Raw genomic sequence first — 17694 nt, forward strand, 5'->3', positions numbered from 1 at the left:
AAAAGTGCGCTCTACAAGCAGCACTAAGAGGCTGACTGGTCAATACCTTTCCAAGCAAGACAACTTCGCAAAATTGCAGATGTACATGTTACACTATGTTTTCTAATTGCATTGTGCTGTGGTGGAGCTACTTGCTCTCAAACAGTTTGTTGTGACGTATCAAAGATGGATCGAAGTCATACATGGAACGTGGTTTAATTAGTTTGCAAGCAGAACTGTAATGGACTGATTTTTAAATACGTTAGTTGGGGTTTCTTTTGCATTGTTATGCTTGCTTTTACACAATTGTGAAATGTCACCGTGTCGTCTGGTCTGGTATAAACAACAATTTGGTTGTCCTAGAGGTTTGTTGGATTGCTGTGAATAAATTTTTGATTTCCCCAATAGTTGGAGCAAGAGAGAGAGCGTTGCCAACTTTCGTTCATATTGTGCTAAATATCTGTAGTTTGGCATTGTCTACGCGCAAACCTATACCAACTGCGAAGTAAGAACAAAACAGTTCTGCTTCGTTTTCCAGCCAAATCGTAGATTTATTCAACCGGAACAAGTACCGATAGTCCAAAATGAAGCCATGCGTTTTGATGAATTGTAAATTTGCCAGAGGTCTGATCATCTCATAAAGACAATTTCTCCTATAAACGTACGTTGTTGAGTTGCCAACGCAGCGATTCCAACTATCATAATCATATGGTTCACAAGTTAGTAAAGTGGAACAATGTCGTTTCAGCGAAATGTACAGCGAAAATACATACTGCGATTTGTGGTGGAACAAGCGGTTTTACAGGTCATACGAAAATTTACCACGTCATTCGGTGAAATATTGACTGGAGGTATTTGCATTCGGCCGAATCCAATCACTTCTGTGTTGGCACTTACCTAACCTATATCAGTGAAAGTTAACAGATCTCTGCATTTAAATTAAAAGTTTATCATTTTCCTTTCAATTAACCAGTATGAATTTGGCTTATTGCAACGCATTAGCGACATGTGGTATATTCGTTGAGGTTAAAAACATTTTTTTATTTTAAGGCGGTTTTAGGCATCGAAGTCTCGTTAATTATCATCTTTGCGCAACAGCAGGTGTACATGTGATAAACAGTTGTCAGTGTCGCTTCCGACATGGATTAGAACTTGCTTGTTGCGATAAACATGTATTGACAAACGCAATTCACGTTTATTTGCAGACTCAGACATGGCGTTGAATTGCTGCAAACCTTCTTTAACTTTCTTCCATACAAGCTCAAATCTAAATACTAGGCTACATTGAAATAGAAATTTCAGACAAAATACTTTTATGTTGTTTATTGCTTCTGACATTTCCGATGGTGTGAAGAAGCGTAGCAGGTACACCTATGTTGAGGTTATGACTTTTCAGAAACTGCACTTTTTGAAATACGACCTATTAGAAATTGCACTTTTTAAAATACGGCCTTTCTGTAATGAATTTATGACCGACTATTAATTTCATAGTTTTATTAGTTACAACAACTTGTATGAATATCTTAATTATTCGGCCGCAGAAAAACATGCTTTCCTGCATCAAACGTAACACAGTCTTTGCTATTTTGAAATCTACCACAGCAGTAACCAAAATATGCCAAGCGCCAAAAAAACAGTTGCCAAAGCAAAGACAATATAAAGCTCTCGTATTATTTGAAGCATTGCTGGGTTTTCTGCTGCCTCCTCGAATGCTTTTCCCCCAATATTCTTGTGTGGAAATGGAGTGTCGGGTATGTTAGCACCCAGGAACTTGCAAAGCGGTTCCCAACCGTCCTTAATGTCCATTACCAGAAGCTTGTCTTTTGGGGCTCTCTGCGACATACAAGTGACTGGGGACTCAATTAAACCATTATAATGTCAACAAAACTGATTGGGAATGTGGGCACAAATCACCACGACCATGACATGGAAAACATGGTTTCAATTTAAACCTCTTTTGAGCATTGAAGGTAAATGTCAGCTATTAATTGCTGTTTACAATAACACAGTAAACGGGATACTTTTAGGACTATCATTCGTGGAAAATATTCATTGGGACACTTACTTGTTGAACGTAACAGTTGTGTTGTCGAAACTTTAGTCGCGATATTCTTTCAACGGGCTTTATGTCAATCAAGGCTGAAGTTATAGGTGATGAAAAGCCCATCAAAACTACAACCAATAAGTACCAGTTAGTTTCGAAGCAAAGTACCGAAGCATAAACAATATATTTTACGGGCTTTCGACATGTGACTGTGATACGATCTTCCTGTTGGTGTGATGATGGTCGCCAATCGGAAAAGAGACCATTCGTTCATTTCGCGTAATTGGTGTAAGGCGCTCTTGTACCAAGTATCTTCATCTCGTGTCATCAAAATGATCTGAACAAATGTAATGATCATATTGTCTGGGTTAATTGCTGCAAAATCATATTTCGTGAAATAGGTTTTCAGGATTCGCAACCCAGGCATTCCAGTCTGGATCAGCCACCTGGGCCTAGTTAGCCCAGCAGGGTCGTGTCTTCAAACCTTACCGGGGCTTGATTTTTCAAAGCTTGATCCGACTTATCAGAAAAAAGTGGCTGATGCAGCTAGACTATACAATGCCTGGGCTGTGAAGCCTGTAAACCTAATTATCCAGATACGAATGCTGTGATCGCCTATTAAAGGACTTGCGCAGTGGGGTCATCCTGTCAATCATGCGATTGCATGAAGTATTTCTGCGTTTCGTGAAAAAAAATGAATTGATATTCTAATTCCGGTTCAATCAAATACATATTTTATCAACATAAAAAGGAAACCTTAGGTTTGAAGCACAGAGACAATTTTACATCGACCTGAAGACATGCCTACGTGACTACTACCACATGTTGCCTGCAATATCAGTTGGCTATGCTTATTGTAATATGTTACTAATTTTAATTTTTCGTACTTTGGCATCGGGAAATGCTTCGTGGATTAGTTCCCAGAAGTAGTACACCGGGGTATCTGTAACAACATCTATATCCTTGTACATATTCTGAAACAGTTTATTGTTTCCGCCTGTTTCAAATATCTCCTTCCATTCCTTGTTATGGCAGTAAGCGTGTTCCAAAAAGCCGTACACATTATATCCTAGTTTTGTTAAAGCTGCGTTCATGGACTTGGTGCCTGTTTTAGGCATTCCAGCAACAATAATCTTCATATTGTCTGCCCTTGCTCTAGTTGCTCGCAAGTAAAAAAGTTTTCAAATTAATTAGAATGGAATTGGCTTTCACGATGCGTTGCAGCCAACAAAATGCCTCGAAAGGCGAAATCAGCCTATTAGTTTCAACAATACCTTGTTATTGTTTGATAATATTTATATGTTTATATTCCGAATCTCGTAGCAAACAATAACAAAAAAAACTGTTAGGGCATTGTATATCCGCCAAAATCAGTGTATGATGGAAAGGAAAATGAAGTTATTCCACACCATTTATACCCTCGGCTCTCGTGACCATTTACACCTGATTTATTATAATTGCAGGAAACTTTATTAAAATAAACCGTCACTAGGTTTTCAGGCTTCGAGGTCCAGGCATTGCTGTATACAGAGAACAGCAACTTTTTCTGCAGCTCAGTTGATAGAGCGTATTGGGTCTGGTTAGCCAAGGGTCATGAGCTTGATTTTACAGATCTCGCTCCGACTTCTCCGGAAAAAGTGGCTGATCCATCTAGAATGCAATGCCAGGGCTGCAAAGCCTGTAAACGTAGTGAACTCGATACGATAGATGTGATCGCCCGTGATTAATGCTTTCTATTGCTTTACGTCCCGCCGTGTTTTAGCTGTTGCGCCCCTTAGTACTTTTGGTATAAAGTATACTTCGAAGTCCACTTAACTGATATAACACGAGAAATGAATCAAGTAAAATATTTAATTCGTCCGTTATACCAACATTTTTTACCAATGACACGTTAAGAAAAATTCAGTGATTAATCTTATTTCATAAATTGAAAAATTCATACGTTTGACATTCTACCAGCATAACAATGCTCCAAATAAAACACATCTGCGGTAAAACAATTCTCACTTATTTTCAATTTCCAAACAAAGCCGACTAAATCTACAACAGAGCTAAACATATTCTGTCAGGACGCCTTGAAAAGCAATCTTGTCTGATTTCAGCAGTCAGCAGCTTCGTGCAAACATGTTTTTCGGTGAAACGCTTGGGTAAGTTTTGCCAACCACACATAACGTTTTCTTTCGCAGTCAGCAAACGCTGTCAGGCGGACAGTTAGCTTACTAAACAATACCTTCGGCCTTTCCACTGAAAACCGACTTTTTTGTCTTCTTACATTTTTAACAGATAATATAGATTACAGAACATTGTGGTAAAGATGATGTAAAAAACATGGGCCAACGCAATAGCCACCATTAGTGGCAAACATTTTTGGCTATAAAATGTTTACTTCCTTTTTAGCCGGGTTACAACAGCTGCCGTAACGCACTACTGCTGGTCGAAATTGTAATCACTGAACGAGCATTCATTGTTGAGATGATGAGGATCTTTGTGCATTTCGATTTCACAACCAGTAAGTTAGATGAAAGTCAAGTGTGCGAAAGTGAGTAAAATAATTGCAAACAAGCAAGCCGCTATTTTTGTTTCAAACACCATTCGCCTCATGACAAGGTTTTCCTTAGCATATTCCTCCATCAAGGCAGACTTCACGTTTTTGCGCGGAAACGGAACGTCGGGCACCTCGACGCTGAGAAACGAACAAAGGGGTTTCCAACCTTCTTGAACCCGAAACACCAAAAGTTTGTCCTTGGGCGCATTCTACAGCAAACGTTATCAGTTAAGTGTTTGTACATTTTCACAAAAACACCAAAAACAAGTACTTTCAATACTGCTCCAGTTGTGTGGGATCTCAACACCGAACTGGGCACGATCTGTATCAAAAAATCTGTGTCGTACATAAGCCATGGTATGTCTCACTTTATAGCACATGCATCTCACGAGCTTTTCGGATTACTCCAGCTATCTTGCGTCCAATAGGGGTGATACTCTTGCCACAGTGTATAGAAGGTGGTTGTCCACGTTGGCTAGTTGACGAATAAAGCTTTTCACCCATACCTCCTCGTCATCTCGTATCGTTAATATAATCTGCGTCATTTGAGCAATAGGAAATGGATTGAAATAAAGTCTGCGTTAATTATTCGAACATAAGTATAATCAAGTGATGACACCTTATAGGTCAAAACAGTGGTCATCTGTATGCAGCTTACACAATTCATATTATTGGCTCCACTTTGCTTATCATATGATTATTGTGACACGGGGCCTGACGGCACTATGAATTGAGCATTGCTTGGCCGTTGTGTTTCCGCCTTGTTTTCTTCGTAAGGTTGCACCTAGTTTGGTGCCCAAAGGATGACGGTGATTGCATAGTCGCCACAAAGTGGAAGTCTTTGCTTGGCCTTTTGGTCGGCAAAGTCATCAGATAGTCACACCAGCTGCACTGCTAAGACCTTTTAGGTCGAAACAGTGGCCATCTGTCTGCAGCTCACAGAGAAGTATATTTGTTTGTAACTTGATATATAACTTACTATAAAGCATATAAACGACTGAACCATATTACCTTGGCTTCCGGAAATGCTTCGTGAATTTCCTTCCAAAAATAGAAACCCGGTGTGTCGACAACCACATCCACACTCTCATACATTTTTCTGTACAAACTAATACTTCCCCCCGTTGTTAAAATCTCCTTCCATTCCTTTTCGTGGTAGTAGCAGTTTTCAAAAAAAATCAAAAACACTGTAACCCAGAATTTCTAGCGCTTCGTGCAGTGACTTGGTACCCGTTTTACAAAAACCAGCCACGATAACCGTCATCGTACAGCTCTCTAATCTATTGCTGATTTGTAAGTTTGATATTGCTGATCACATATAAAAACTTCACCATCAGAGCGGTAAAAGGATAAAAAAAAAGTAAAAGTTAACAGATCCCTGCATTTAAGTTAAAAGTTTATCATTTTCCATTCAATTAACCGTATGAACTTGGCTTGTTGCAACGCATTAGCGACATGCGGCATATTCGTTGAGGTTTAAAATTATTGCGTTACTCAGTTTTATAATGGAAAACATAGATACGTTGCAATCGTTATACATGTTTTATTCCTATGATAAGCAAAGTTTTAATCTGTTCGAAATATCAAGAACAATACATTTTGGGCAACAAAGTTTCGTTTATTTAGGCGTGAGAGTCTTCACATATTGAGTTCAAGTCATCACAAACCAATAAATGCAGAAAATATCACAAAAAAAACACATCAAGAGCAATCTAATGAGAATGTAAAAGCTATAAAAACAATTTAAATAATCTATAAAACCAGCACCACACATATTAGTAAAGCTCCTGATAACATACCAAGCAAAAGCAACACAATCTTTGCTTCGAAAATCATTTTCATCATCACGGGATTTTCTTGTGAGGCATCTTCAAACAACGTAGAATTTACATTTCTTCGTGGAAATGGAACATCGGGGACTTCGACACCAAGAAACTTGCAAAGTGGATCCCATCCTTCTTTTACTCGAAACACCAGCAGTTTGTCTTTTGGTGCGTTCTTGTAGAGTAAATATGTTACACTGTTAGAGTGTAAAGTGAAATCTCAATGCGCTATTTAATATACGTTGCCCACATATGTCTCCCAAACCCTGGAACTAAAATCGGTACCTGCAATACATCCGTGTTGTGTTGTCTGTATTTCATCCTTAGCACCGTCTCGTTGAATTGTAACTCGCTCCAATTAAAGGGGAGCCATGCGCCGAACGCAACACTACCTGAAAAAGTATTGCAGAAAACCAATAGATCGCTTTTATAACACTTAGGACAATAATTTAAATTACAGTAGGTTATGTATTCATTGTGCCGTCGAGATGGTAAATTACATGGTAAAAATCTCCTTTACATCATTCTCCACAATAGTTCGTTGAGACATAAGCGGAAAGGGAGTGATAATTCATTTTGTGAGGCTTCTGCATCTTACCTTCGAGCTTATTCACATTCGCAACTTTGTATCCTGTTGGAGAGAAAGTTTTGGCAAGTTTCAACATCCATTCCCCATCAAGTCTGCGAGTCTGGAGCAAAAAACTTTTCAACCACTCCGGCTCGTCACGTGTTGTCAAAATTATCTGCAATCATAATTTTCTTTTCAAAACTTTCAACTTAAAAACTCCTAACGTTAATCACCTTGGACTCCGGAAAAGCTTCATGTATTTCTTTCCAGAAGCAGAACGCAGGCCTGCCAACAACAGCATCCACATTCTCGTACATCTTTCTGAATAGTTCAGTACTGCCACCAGTGGTTAGGATTTCCATCCATTCCTTGTTGTGAAAATAGTCATGGTCCAAGAAGTCATACACACTATAACCAAGTTCGTTAAGAGCTGCATGCATGGATTTAGTTCCAGTTTTGCTAAAGCCAGCTACAATCACTTTCATTTTGCGCTTGTGATTAACAAATTTTTAATAGGGCATTTACTTCCTAGTGAACTCCGCTGTTAAAACCCAAACATGAGGTTGTTAATTCTACAGTCAGTCTGTGCTGATATACAGGGGCGGTGAAAGGTCACTTTCCATCCTAATTTCATTTGTTTCACCCCATCCATTGCACAATATTTCAACAATAAAAGTTGTGATTCGCTGTTCAACACACTGCTGCTGCTGTGGATACCAGGGTTTTTTTGGCGCACCGGATTTCGAACCGAAATTGTCCTGGACAAAAATATTGATCAGCTTTTCTATTTGATAAATGGGTAGGGCGAAAACAAACAAGTTTGGCACCTACTGAACGCTGCTTGCGCGCTACAAGACATATACATGTTTTCCAGTCTTAATATTTGCAGCAATGACCAGAATAAGTAACGAATAAAAATTACTTTAACTTAGGTGGTTTAGCTTTCTGGTTTGCTACACGTAAACCAGAGACTATTTTAAGGACTCGGAAATCATGCATCACCTCAAGTGTTTTCCTGTCGCAACGGCGCCTGAATGCAATGTTTTATGATAAATAAGTGAATCGGAAATACTTGAAATCACTTCACAAACATTTATCGATACGCATGACTTGGTACCGAGGTTGGTGCGAGCAAATTTTGGTCGAGCGCACAAAGGTTTGTTTGCGCTGAAATCATCCATGTCAAATGCAAGCAACAATACTGCATGAGCTAACGTATAGGGTGCACAATTCAAACTTCCTACTTGATCCATGGTCGACAACAATTACCCTGTTACAAATACAGGTAAATCCCCGCATGATAGCTCCTGCAGCAGAGCACCACAAAACCTATAGCACGTTGGCCTCTTTTACCAGAACAAAACCTAATCTACGATAAAATACGATACCGATTTGTTTTCACCGTTCTTGCCCTAGTTGCAGCGATCAGCAACTTCGCGCAAACATGTTTGCTGACCTACGTAACGCTTCACTGGACTTAACGCTTGAACTGTGGTCAGCCAACATATACCAGCATTACAAAGATCAGTTCACTGGACTTAACGCTTGAACTTTCGGCAGTGAGCAGATACCAACTTTACAGAGGTCATTCTTTTGCCACGAGAAAGCCACTTTAAGTCGACTAAAACAATTCCGTTGACCTCACCATAGGAATTGTGCTTTTTGGTATATTCACATTGCTTTGTCTGGAAAATTAGTGTAGAGATATAATGAAAACCTCCTTATTATGTGGATATTTGACAACAACACTTTTCTTGAAGTTTGGAACCTCGAAAGCATTTATCGTCACAAATCAGCAAATCCACTTTTAGCAAAACTAAAGCATTAACTATATGTTTTACTGGTTTTCGACATGTGACTGTGATATGATCTCCCTGCTGGGGTGATAATGCTCGCCAATCTGAAAAGAGACCATTCGTTCATTTCGCGCATTTGGTGTAGGACGCTCCTGTACCACGCATCTTCATCTCGTGTCATCAAAATGATCTGAACAAATGTAAACATAATATTGTCTCGGTTTATCACTGCATAATTATATTTAGTGAAAAAGGTTTGTAAGGCTGCGAAGCCTAGCAGGATCAACTACATTTTTCTGACATGTTAAAACCAGATTTTAAATAGCTTCCGTTGAGGTTTGAACTCACGGCCCTGGGCTAACCAGGCTGATCCAGCTAGACTACAATGCTTGGGCTGTGAAGCCAGTAAACCTAATGATCGCGATACCATAGCTGTGATCGCCATATAAGGACCTGCGAAGTGGGGCGATCATGTTAATCATTCGTTTGCATGAAATATTTCTGCGTTTCGTGAAATGCGTTGATATTGTAACTCCAGTTTAATCAAATACATATCTTAACAACATAAAATGGAAACCTTAGCTTTGAAACACAGAGCCAATTTCTCATCGGCCTGTAGACATGTCTGCGTGACTATATACTACCTCATGGTACCTGCAATATCAGTTGTCTATACTTATTGTAACATGTTAATAATTTTTATTTTTTCGTACTTTGGCATCGGGAAATGCTTCGTAGATTAGTTCCCAGAGGTAGTTCACCGGACCATCAACAACTGCATCTATGTCCTTGTACATATTCTGAAAAATTTGATTGCTTCCGCCTGTTTTAAATATCTCCTTCCATTCCTTGTTATGGTAGGAACCGTGTTCCAGAAAGTCGTACACATTATATCCAAGTTTTGTTAAAGCAGCGTTCATAGACTTGGTGCCTGTTTTACACAATCCGGCTACAATGATTTTCATATCGTCTGCCCTTGCTCTGACGTTGACGTTGCAGATATTCGGCCAGCAATAAATGTTGTCTGCGTTAATAATTGACAATAGTCAAGTAAAAAAGTTTACAAATTCATGACAATGAAATTGGCTTTCACGATGCGCTGCGACGAATAAAATGCTTTGGAAGGCGAAATCATCAGCCTATTAGTTTCAACAATGCCTTTGACACACAAACGCGATAATTAACATCGTATTAATATTTGATAATCTTTATGTGTTTATATTCCGAATGTCGTAGCAAACAATAAGAATATAACTGTTGATGCATTGTATATCCTCCAACAGCAGTGTACGATGGAAAGGAAAATTCCAAAACTCGTCCATCACAAGAAACGGTGGCTTAATAAAAACAACAAGTGCTCACCGCGCGCCACCACCAGAGAACTGCAGGGCTTGCCAATGATTACTTCGCCCGTGAGTACCTTAACCAATCAACGTACCACACGTCTGCCACGCAAACACGACTGCTCCAGCGAATCAAATTAAACTGTGAAAAGGTGAAAAAAATACTGATACATACTAAATGTGCAGCAAAACAACTAAGAAAAATGTATGAATTAAAGTGCATAGACGTAAAGTGAAAACAAAGAAAGCAACAAAATATGCGTAAAACAAAACGAACAAATTCGTTTACACATATACCCGTACTTTCAATACATCCGCGTTGTGTTGCCTGAATTTTAGTTTAAGGACAGTTTCGTTCATCGGATGCTTGCTCCAGTTGTGTGCGATCTCAACACCGAACTGAACACGATCTGCATCAAATAATAATCTGTGTACATAAGCCATTGTATGCCTCACTGAGTGCAGTAATTCCCAACATTTTTGTGGTTGCGTACCACTTGGAGGTAAATCTATTTCGACGCGTACCACCCAGTTGAGAGTGACAAAGTTACCTAGGGGATGAAGTAACAAACATTTTGAGATCACTTACAATTTTTCAATTCGAATTATATCCGCGGAAAGTTCCACGAGTACCACCTGGAATGCCGCCACACACCACAAATGGCACGCGTAACACCGGTTGGGAAAGAAAAAAACATGCATCTCACGAGCTTTTCGGATTACTCCAGCTATCTTGCGTCCAGTAGGGGTGATGACTCTTGCCACAGTGTATAGAAGGTGGTTGTCCACGTTGGCTAGTTGACGAATAAAGCTTTTCACCCATACCTCCTCGTCATCTCGAATCGTTAATATAATCTGCGTCATTTGAGCAATTGGAAATTGATTGAAATAAATTCTACGTTAATTGTTCGAACATAAGTATAATCAAGTGATGACACCTTCAAAACAGTGGTCATCTGTACGCAGCTTACACAATTCATATTATTGGCTCCACTTTGCTGATCATTTGACAATTGTGACACACGACCTGACACCGCATATAATTGAGCATTGCTTAGCCATTGCGTTTCCACCTTGTTTTCTCCGTCAGGTTGCACCTATTTTGGTGCCCAACGGATGACGGTGATTGTATCGTCACCACAAAGTGGAAGTCTTTGTTTGGCCGTTTGGTCAGAAAAGTCGTCTGATAGTCGCATTAGCTGCACTGCTGAGACCTTATTGATCAAAACAGTTGCCATCTGTCTGCAGCTCACAGAGAAGTATAATTGTTTGTAACTTGATATATAACTTACTATGAAGCATATAAACGACTGAACCATATTACCTTGGCTTCCGGAAACGCTTCGTGAATTTCCTTCCAAATATAGAAACCCTGTGTGTCGACAACCACATCCACATTCTCATACATTTCTCTGAACAAACCAATACTTCCCCCCGTTGTTAAAATCTCCTTCCATTCTTTTTCATGGTAGTAGCAATTTTCAAAAAAATCAAAAACACTGTAACCCAGAATTTCTAGCGCTTCGTGCAGTGACTTGGTACCCGTTTTACAAAATCCAGCCACGATAACCTTCATATTACAGCTTTCTAATCTAATGTAGTTGATTTGTATGTTTGATATTGCTAATCACATAAAAACTTCACCATCAGAGCGTATGCTGGTATACTCAGTAGGAGTTGGTTAGTATCGATACTTAGGGCTTGTTGCACCATGACTAAATCTCCTACTTCAGTTGCGTATCTATCATATGTAGGTCATGCAGAACAGTGGTTCACAAAGTTGCGTTTAGAGTAAAAATAAATATTGGACTCTACAAGAACTCGTCAGCACTGTAAGAGGCTGACTGGTCACTTTTGGTTGTATACCTTTCCAAACAATACAACATCGCAAAAGTGTAAAGGTACATGTTACACTTAATTTTCTAATTGCATTGTTTTTTACTGCTCGTGATAGAGCTACTTGCTCTCAAACAGTTTGTTGTGACGTATCAAAGATGGATGGAAGTCATACATGGAACGTGGTTTAATTAGTTTGCAAGCAGTACTGTAATGGACTGATTTTTAAATACGTTAGTTATGGTTTCTTTTGCATTGTTATGCTTCCTTTTACACAATTGTGAAATGTCACCATGTGTCAGCTGGTCTGGTATGAAAGACAATGTGGTTGTCCTGCAGGTTTGTTGGGTTCAGTGGTTTTGTATTGCCAAAATGTGTTATGGTATTTCGCCCAAAGAAACAAATCATCATAAAATATCACAAAAACCGAAAAGAAATGTCAAAACTAACAACACTGAAACCTTCCATGTACATCATTGAACCACACGAACTTACAACAAATAACGGGTATTTCACATCAGCACCCAAAATATCAGTACAACTGCTAAAATCAAAAATAAAAACAAAACTACTTTTGCTTCGAAAATCATTTTTACCATGACTGGATTTTCTTCAGCGGCATCTTAAAACAACGTAGAATTTACGTTTTTTCTCGGAAATGGAACGTCGGGCACTTCAACTCCAAGAAACTTGCAAAGTGGATCCCATCCTTCTTTTACACGAAACACCAGCAGTTTGTCTTTTGGTGCGTTCTTAACAAATGCATGTATGTTACATACTGTTTAAACCAAAGTTTACGAAGATAAATCGTGTACCTGTAACACATCAGTGTTATGTTGTCGGTATTTCACCCTGAGAACTGTTTCGCTGACTGGTTGCGCACTCCAGTTAAAAGGAAACCAACCTCCGCCAGCAACAATGTTTAGAGAGGTTTTAAAAAAACACATAAAAAGTGTTTCAAACGAAACTTATTTCCAACGCTGCTATGTGTAAAGCGAAAATTACTGTGACAGATGTAGAATAAGCACTTACCTAATAAAAAATTCCTATTCAATGAGCCGGGTTTATGACATTATTTTGTTACTAATAAACCACAAAAATAATTCTCAAAACAAGCAAACCCCCAAACACAATATAACGTAGTTGTACAAAAATTATTGAATATCTAATAGAACAGATATCTATTTACTTTCTCGTTTAAACAATTGAGTGACTTTGTTTCCAGTTGGAGTGAAAGTTTGGGCAAATCTAAGCATCCATGCCTCATTATGACTGCGAAGCAAACGCACATAACTCTTCACCCACTCTGATTCGTCACGTGTTGTCAAAATAATCTGTATTAATTATAATATTTTCATTAAGTTTTAACTTACTATAAACACATACATTATACCACCTTGGCCTCCGGAAAAGCTTCATATATTTCTTTCCAGAAGCAAAATACTGGCCTTCCAACAACTGCATCCACATTCTCGTACATCTTCCTGAATATAGTTCAGTACCGCCACCAGTGGTTAAGATTTCCATCCATTCCTTGTTGTGATAATACTCATGATCCAAGAAGTCATACACGCTATAACCAAGTTCGTTAAGAGCTGCATGCATTGATTTAGTTCCAGTTTTGCTAAAACCCGCCACGATCACTTTCATTTTGTGGATTTTTCTGAGCAATACAATGATAACCATTTCCTTAAGAAGATAACTGACGGTTTTATTTATCTTCAATATACCAACAAAATAGCCAATGCAATAGTTGACTTCCTCGGCCTTCAAAACAGTTATCAAAGGAAATTCGCAGGTGTGTCGCCCACTTCACACAAGGCAACACACACCTATGTCTTTTCTTTGGCACCAACAAACTGGACACCTGTTTCCTCTGGAGGACCTCTGGAGGAACCAACATTAAAACGATCTAACGTTGTTTGCCGTATCACGTGTTCTTTAGGTTCGACATTAGATGGCCAGTCAAGACGAAACCTTGTCACGAGACTCAAGGAGCACATGACGAGCCCTTCTTCGGATGTTTGTCAACATCTTGTGGCTAAACCAACGCAAAAGGTCGGCTTTAAGAACCCAACATTCCTTGGACAGATTGAAGGGAAACGGCGCCTCTCTTATTTGAAAACAATTTACATTCAAAAATTTCAGCCGCTGTTAAATGCCTCTGTGCCATTACAACATTTTAACATATAAACCTCCTTTGTTCGTCATGTATTTTATAACATTTTTAATATTTTATCGTGCACAGTGCATTTAATTTGTTTTTTTACCCATTGTTTTTATCACTTCCAGCACAGGCAACTCTGTTCGGCTTCTAATCTCAACAATTGCGATTCTCCTACTTCCCCAGTTTTTTACTTGTCGCAACGTCACGGTACCATTTTGTCGGTTCGCCTTCATTGTTCATTGCAAATAATTGTAGCACAACAATCGAAAGTGTAGCATGAAGTTCTCAACTATGGCACTGACTATTTTGTTTGGATTGCTTCTTAATGTGTTACAAACAACTTCAAGATTTTGTGAGCTGCTTGCAGATAGCCACTCTTTCGACCTATAAGGTCTCAACAGTGCACCTTTGTAAGGCTTTGGACAATTTTGTCAGCCAATATCCAGGCAAAGACTTCCACTTATAGGCCGGCGCATTGGCCATCTGTATGCAGCTCACAAAATTCAGATTATTTTACGTGAATTATTGTGACAATGGGCCTGACAGCACTATTGGTTTACCTCTTTTGGACCATAGTGTTTCCAACTCGTTTCTCTCAATGGTTGTACCTAGTTTGGGCAAAACGGATGACTAAAACGGATGAATGTAAAGTCACAACAAAGAGGAATTCTTTCCTTTTTCTGATTTGCTTGAAAATTTTAGTATTTTTTATACACGGAGTATGGAACTATGTATGAATTATTTCTAGCTTTTTCATACGGAACTTCAACAGATTAAATGTCACAATTGCTTGGGAGTTTCGCTCCCACAAGGTCGGGACGAAAGGTGTTCATCAAAATTACAGTTAAGTTTACACGCGGGTCGTACAACACTTTCCTACAGCTAATTATGCAGTAAGCTGTATAAGTGCTATACACCAAAATTCTCTTCACTGGTAAATTGGCACGATTGAAAAACTCTGATTCACTAATTTCTTTTCAGACACGAGCTTTCGCAAATACTCATCGTCTTGACTGCTGTAATTTCCAACTGCTGCAACCGCGGAAAGGATTTAGGTTTTGTTGCTCGTGATGATGAAATGCTCTTTTGAGCTCTCTTGCTTGAGGAAATCAACTGTTTATGTTAGCGATCTTTCGCGAATTCTCTTCGCTTTATCAACTGTAAATTCCCAATTGCCTCAATCGCAGAAATGCTTTCCGATTTATTTGAATATTCGAACTAAGGCTTTTGATCATGAAAAAAACTGCCAGCCCTAATGAGTCATGCAAGATAAACTTTCCTGCAGCAGCAACCGTAATCAAGTTTCCTACAAGTAAGGAAACCAGATTCGTTTAGCGTGATAACAAAATGCATTCGAAGGTAACTGAGCAAGATTTCTAGGTTTATGAATTCAGAAAATATTTGTAGGCACACCACTCTCATTTTCTGCAGGATTTTATTTGTAGTAGTTCTGAAGTTCAAAAGTTTAACAATGAATCACATTGCGTAGATGAGGTATTCGAGTCTGAGTAAAGTTAAACTTAGTTTACAAATTTGCAATTATAGTAAAAGAACATAAGTCCAAACACTTAACAAAAATAAAATGCTTACACTCGAGTCGTGCAAGACAAACTTTCCTACTGCCAATTATACAGGTAAGTGTTATGCACCAAATTTACGTTTTCTGGAATTCTTCTAGCTCAATGGGCTGTAAAACTGCTGCAACAGCAGAGGGACTTTCCGTTTTGCTGCTCGTGATGCCAAATATTTTTTCAGCTCCTTGAGGAAAAGAATTGTTTATGAACGTGATGTTTAACTGGTTGAGCTCAACAAAGTGCAAACGCGACTGCACTGATCGCCTGTGCTTCGAAGTGAGCAAGCTTTTCGGCCAACCCAGCAACAAGTTGCAACAATCTGCAACAAGCTGAACAGATTGAGCTGAAGAAGTTTACAGCAGATGAAACAAGTTTTTTTTTAACAGGTTTGATGCAATTCGACAACGCTTAATACGTACAGAATGCTTAACATTGTATTCCTCAGAAACATCGAAAAAATGAAAGTGATCGTGGCGGGTTTTAGCAAAACTGGAACTAAATCAATGCATGCTGCTCTTAACGAACTTGGTTACAGTGTGTATGACTTCTTGGATCATGAGTATTATCACAACAAGGAATGGATGGAAATCCTAACCACTGGTGGCAGTACTGAACTATTCAGAAAGATGTACAAGAATGTGGATGCTGTCACAGGAATTCCTAGTTTTTGCTTTTGGAAAGAAATCCATGAAGCTTTTCCAGATGCCAAGGTAATTTGTTCTTTACTTCCGATATTTCTTAAAACCACACACTTGAAGGAAATTGAAGTAAAAATATTATATTTCAGATTATTTTAACAACACGTGACGATACAGAGTGGGTGAAGAGTTTTATGCGTCAGGTTCACAGTTTTAACGATGACTGGATGTTCAGACTCGCCAAAACTTTCTCACCAACTGGATACAAACTTGCCCGGGCGTTAAAACTTGAAAGTCTTTTACAGGAAATACCAGCAGTTTGTCTTTATCCTTAACAAATACAAAATTGTGTAAGTTCTATTTCAAATAACTTTACGAAATGTGCACTGGTAAATCGCATCTCATATTCTATAAACTAACCGCTAAAACCTTCGCAATTGACCGATTTGGTATAACAAAGTATATATTGACAAATCGTGTACCTGCAACACATTCGTGTTATGTTGTCTATATTTCACCCATTGAAAGAATATCGCGACTCAAGTTTCGACAACACAATTATTACGTTCAACAAGTAAGTGTCCCAATGAATATTTTTCACGAATGAAAGTCTTAAAAGTATTCTGCTTAGTGTATAAGTCTTAAACAGCAAATAATAACAGACATTTACCTTCAATGCTCAAAAGAGGTTTAAAGTGAAACGCAAGAATGTATTTGCTTTCCATATTTTCCATGTTATGATCGTGGTGATTTGTGCGCACAATCCCAATGAGTTTTATTGACATCTTAATGGTTTAATTGAGTCCCCGGTCACTTGTATGTCGCAGAGAGCCCCAAAAGACAAACTTCTGGTGATGGACGTTAAGGACGGTTGGGAGCCGCTTTGCAAGTTTCTGGCTGCCAAAGTGCCCGACACTCCATTTCCACACAAGAATATTGGGGGAAAAGCATTCGAGGAGGCAGCAGAAAACCCAGCAATGCTTCAAATAATGCGAGAGCTTTATATGGTCTTTGGTTTGGCAACTGCACTTTTATCGCTTGGCATCTTTTGGTCACTGCTGTGGCAGATTTTAAAATAGCAAAGACTATGTTATGTTTGATGCAGAAAAGCATGCTTTCCTGCGGCCGAAGAAGTAACATATTAATGCAAGTTGTTGTAACTAATAAAACTATGAAATTAATAGTCGGTAGTAATTTCATTACAAAAAGGTCGTATTTCAAAAAGTGCAATTTCTTAAAGGTCGTAATTTCAATATAAGTTACAAACCGTACCTGCTACGCTCGCTCACACCTTCGGATATGTCAGAAGCAATAAACAACATGAAAGTATTTTGTCTGAAATTTCTATTTCAATGTATCCTAGTGTTAAGATGGAAGAAAG

At 38.7% G+C, this 17694-nt stretch overlaps 5 protein-coding genes and 2 pseudogenes across 5 annotated transcripts; 1 reads left to right on the top strand and 6 right to left on the bottom strand.

The window, feature by feature from the left end:
- Positions 1-1305: 1305 nt before the first annotated feature.
- LOC145899564 (uncharacterized) lies at positions 1306-4081 on the bottom strand. The gene is made up of 4 exons (XM_082988407.1): positions 2911-4081; positions 2216-2360; positions 2045-2151; positions 1306-1812 (listed from the first exon to the last, which is right to left on the bottom strand). Exons 1-4 carry the CDS (start codon positions 3160-3162, stop codon positions 1573-1575), a joined length of 744 nt encoding a protein of 247 aa, XP_082844533.1. The 5' UTR covers positions 3163-4081; the 3' UTR covers positions 1306-1572.
- Positions 4082-4978: 897 nt separating this feature from the next.
- On the bottom strand, positions 4979-5832 carry LOC145897939 (uncharacterized; annotated as a pseudogene).
- Positions 5833-6320: 488 nt separating this feature from the next.
- Positions 6321-11674, bottom strand: LOC145897940 (uncharacterized). The gene is made up of 4 exons (XM_082986390.1): positions 11423-11674; positions 10806-10953; positions 10402-10508; positions 6321-6566 (listed from the first exon to the last, which is right to left on the bottom strand). Exons 1-4 carry the CDS (start codon positions 11672-11674, stop codon positions 6321-6323), a joined length of 753 nt encoding a protein of 250 aa, XP_082842516.1.
- LOC145899728 (uncharacterized) lies at positions 6913-7444 on the bottom strand. Its single transcript, XM_082988630.1, has 2 exons — positions 7193-7444; positions 6913-7134 (listed from the first exon to the last, which is right to left on the bottom strand). The coding sequence occupies exons 1-2, from the start codon at positions 7442-7444 to the stop codon at positions 6913-6915; spliced, it is 474 nt and encodes a 157-aa protein (XP_082844756.1).
- On the bottom strand, positions 8631-9720 carry LOC145899730 (uncharacterized). Its single transcript, XM_082988631.1, has 3 exons — positions 9469-9720; positions 8801-8945; positions 8631-8644 (listed from the first exon to the last, which is right to left on the bottom strand). The coding sequence occupies exons 1-3, from the start codon at positions 9718-9720 to the stop codon at positions 8631-8633; spliced, it is 411 nt and encodes a 136-aa protein (XP_082844757.1).
- A 772-nt stretch (positions 11675-12446) lies between the features above and the next one.
- LOC145897941 (uncharacterized) lies at positions 12447-13584 on the bottom strand (annotated as a pseudogene).
- A 2549-nt stretch (positions 13585-16133) lies between these two features.
- On the top strand, positions 16134-17531 carry LOC145897942 (uncharacterized). Its single transcript, XM_082986392.1, has 4 exons — positions 16134-16385; positions 16463-16630; positions 16774-16887; positions 17141-17531. Exons 1-4 carry the CDS (start codon positions 16134-16136, stop codon positions 17390-17392), a joined length of 786 nt encoding a protein of 261 aa, XP_082842518.1. The 3' UTR covers positions 17393-17531.
- The last annotated feature ends 163 nt before the right edge of the window (positions 17532-17694 follow it).

The sequence above is a fragment of the Ascidia mentula genome, chromosome 4 (genome assembly GCF_947561715.1).
Source record: "Ascidia mentula chromosome 4, kaAscMent1.1, whole genome shotgun sequence".
Lineage (NCBI taxonomy): Eukaryota > Metazoa > Chordata > Ascidiacea > Phlebobranchia > Ascidiidae > Ascidia > Ascidia mentula.

What these genes read in the sequence shown, in the direction of transcription:
- LOC145899728 (XM_082988630.1), bottom strand. Translation starts at nt 7,444, where the DNA reads ATGAAAGTGATTGTAGCTGGCTTTAGCAAAACTGGAACTAAATCCATG. An exon ending in AAGCTTTTCCGGAGTCCAAG is followed by an intron (nt 7,135 to 7,192) that starts GTGATTAACGTT and finishes TTATGATTGCAG; the next exon opens with ATAATTTTGACAACACGTGA.
- LOC145899730 (XM_082988631.1), bottom strand. Translation starts at nt 9,720, where the DNA reads ATGAAAATCATTGTAGCCGGATTGTGTAAAACAGGCACCAAGTCTATG. An exon ending in AAGCATTTCCCGATGCCAAA is followed by an intron (nt 8,946 to 9,468) that starts GTACGAAAAAAT and finishes ACATTTGTTCAG; the next exon opens with ATCATTTTGATGACACGAGA.
- LOC145899564 (XM_082988407.1), bottom strand. Translation starts at nt 3,162, where the DNA reads ATGAAGATTATTGTTGCTGGAATGCCTAAAACAGGCACCAAGTCCATG. An exon ending in CAGTCACATGTCGAAAGCCC is followed by an intron (nt 2,152 to 2,215) that starts GTAAAATATATT and finishes TATTGGTTGTAG; the next exon opens with TTTTGATGGGCTTTTCATCA. An exon ending in ACAACTGTTACGTTCAACAA is followed by an intron (nt 1,813 to 2,044) that starts GTAAGTGTCCCA and finishes TGTATGTCGCAG; the next exon opens with AGAGCCCCAAAAGACAAGCT.
- LOC145897940 (XM_082986390.1), bottom strand. Translation starts at nt 11,674, where the DNA reads ATGAAGGTTATCGTGGCTGGATTTTGTAAAACGGGTACCAAGTCACTG. An exon ending in AAGCGTTTCCGGAAGCCAAG is followed by an intron (nt 10,954 to 11,422) that starts GTAATATGGTTC and finishes CAAATGACGCAG; the next exon opens with ATTATATTAACGATTCGAGA. An exon ending in ACAACGCGGATGTATTGAAA is followed by an intron (nt 6,567 to 10,401) that starts GTACGGGTATAT and finishes TTACTCTACAAG; the next exon opens with AACGCACCAAAAGACAAACT.
- LOC145897942 (XM_082986392.1), top strand. Translation starts at nt 16,134, where the DNA reads ATGAAAGTGATCGTGGCGGGTTTTAGCAAAACTGGAACTAAATCAATG. An exon ending in AAGCTTTTCCAGATGCCAAG is followed by an intron (nt 16,386 to 16,462) that starts GTAATTTGTTCT and finishes ATTATATTTCAG; the next exon opens with ATTATTTTAACAACACGTGA. An exon ending in TTTTACAGGAAATACCAGCA is followed by an intron (nt 16,631 to 16,773) that starts GTTTGTCTTTAT and finishes GGTATAACAAAG; the next exon opens with TATATATTGACAAATCGTGT.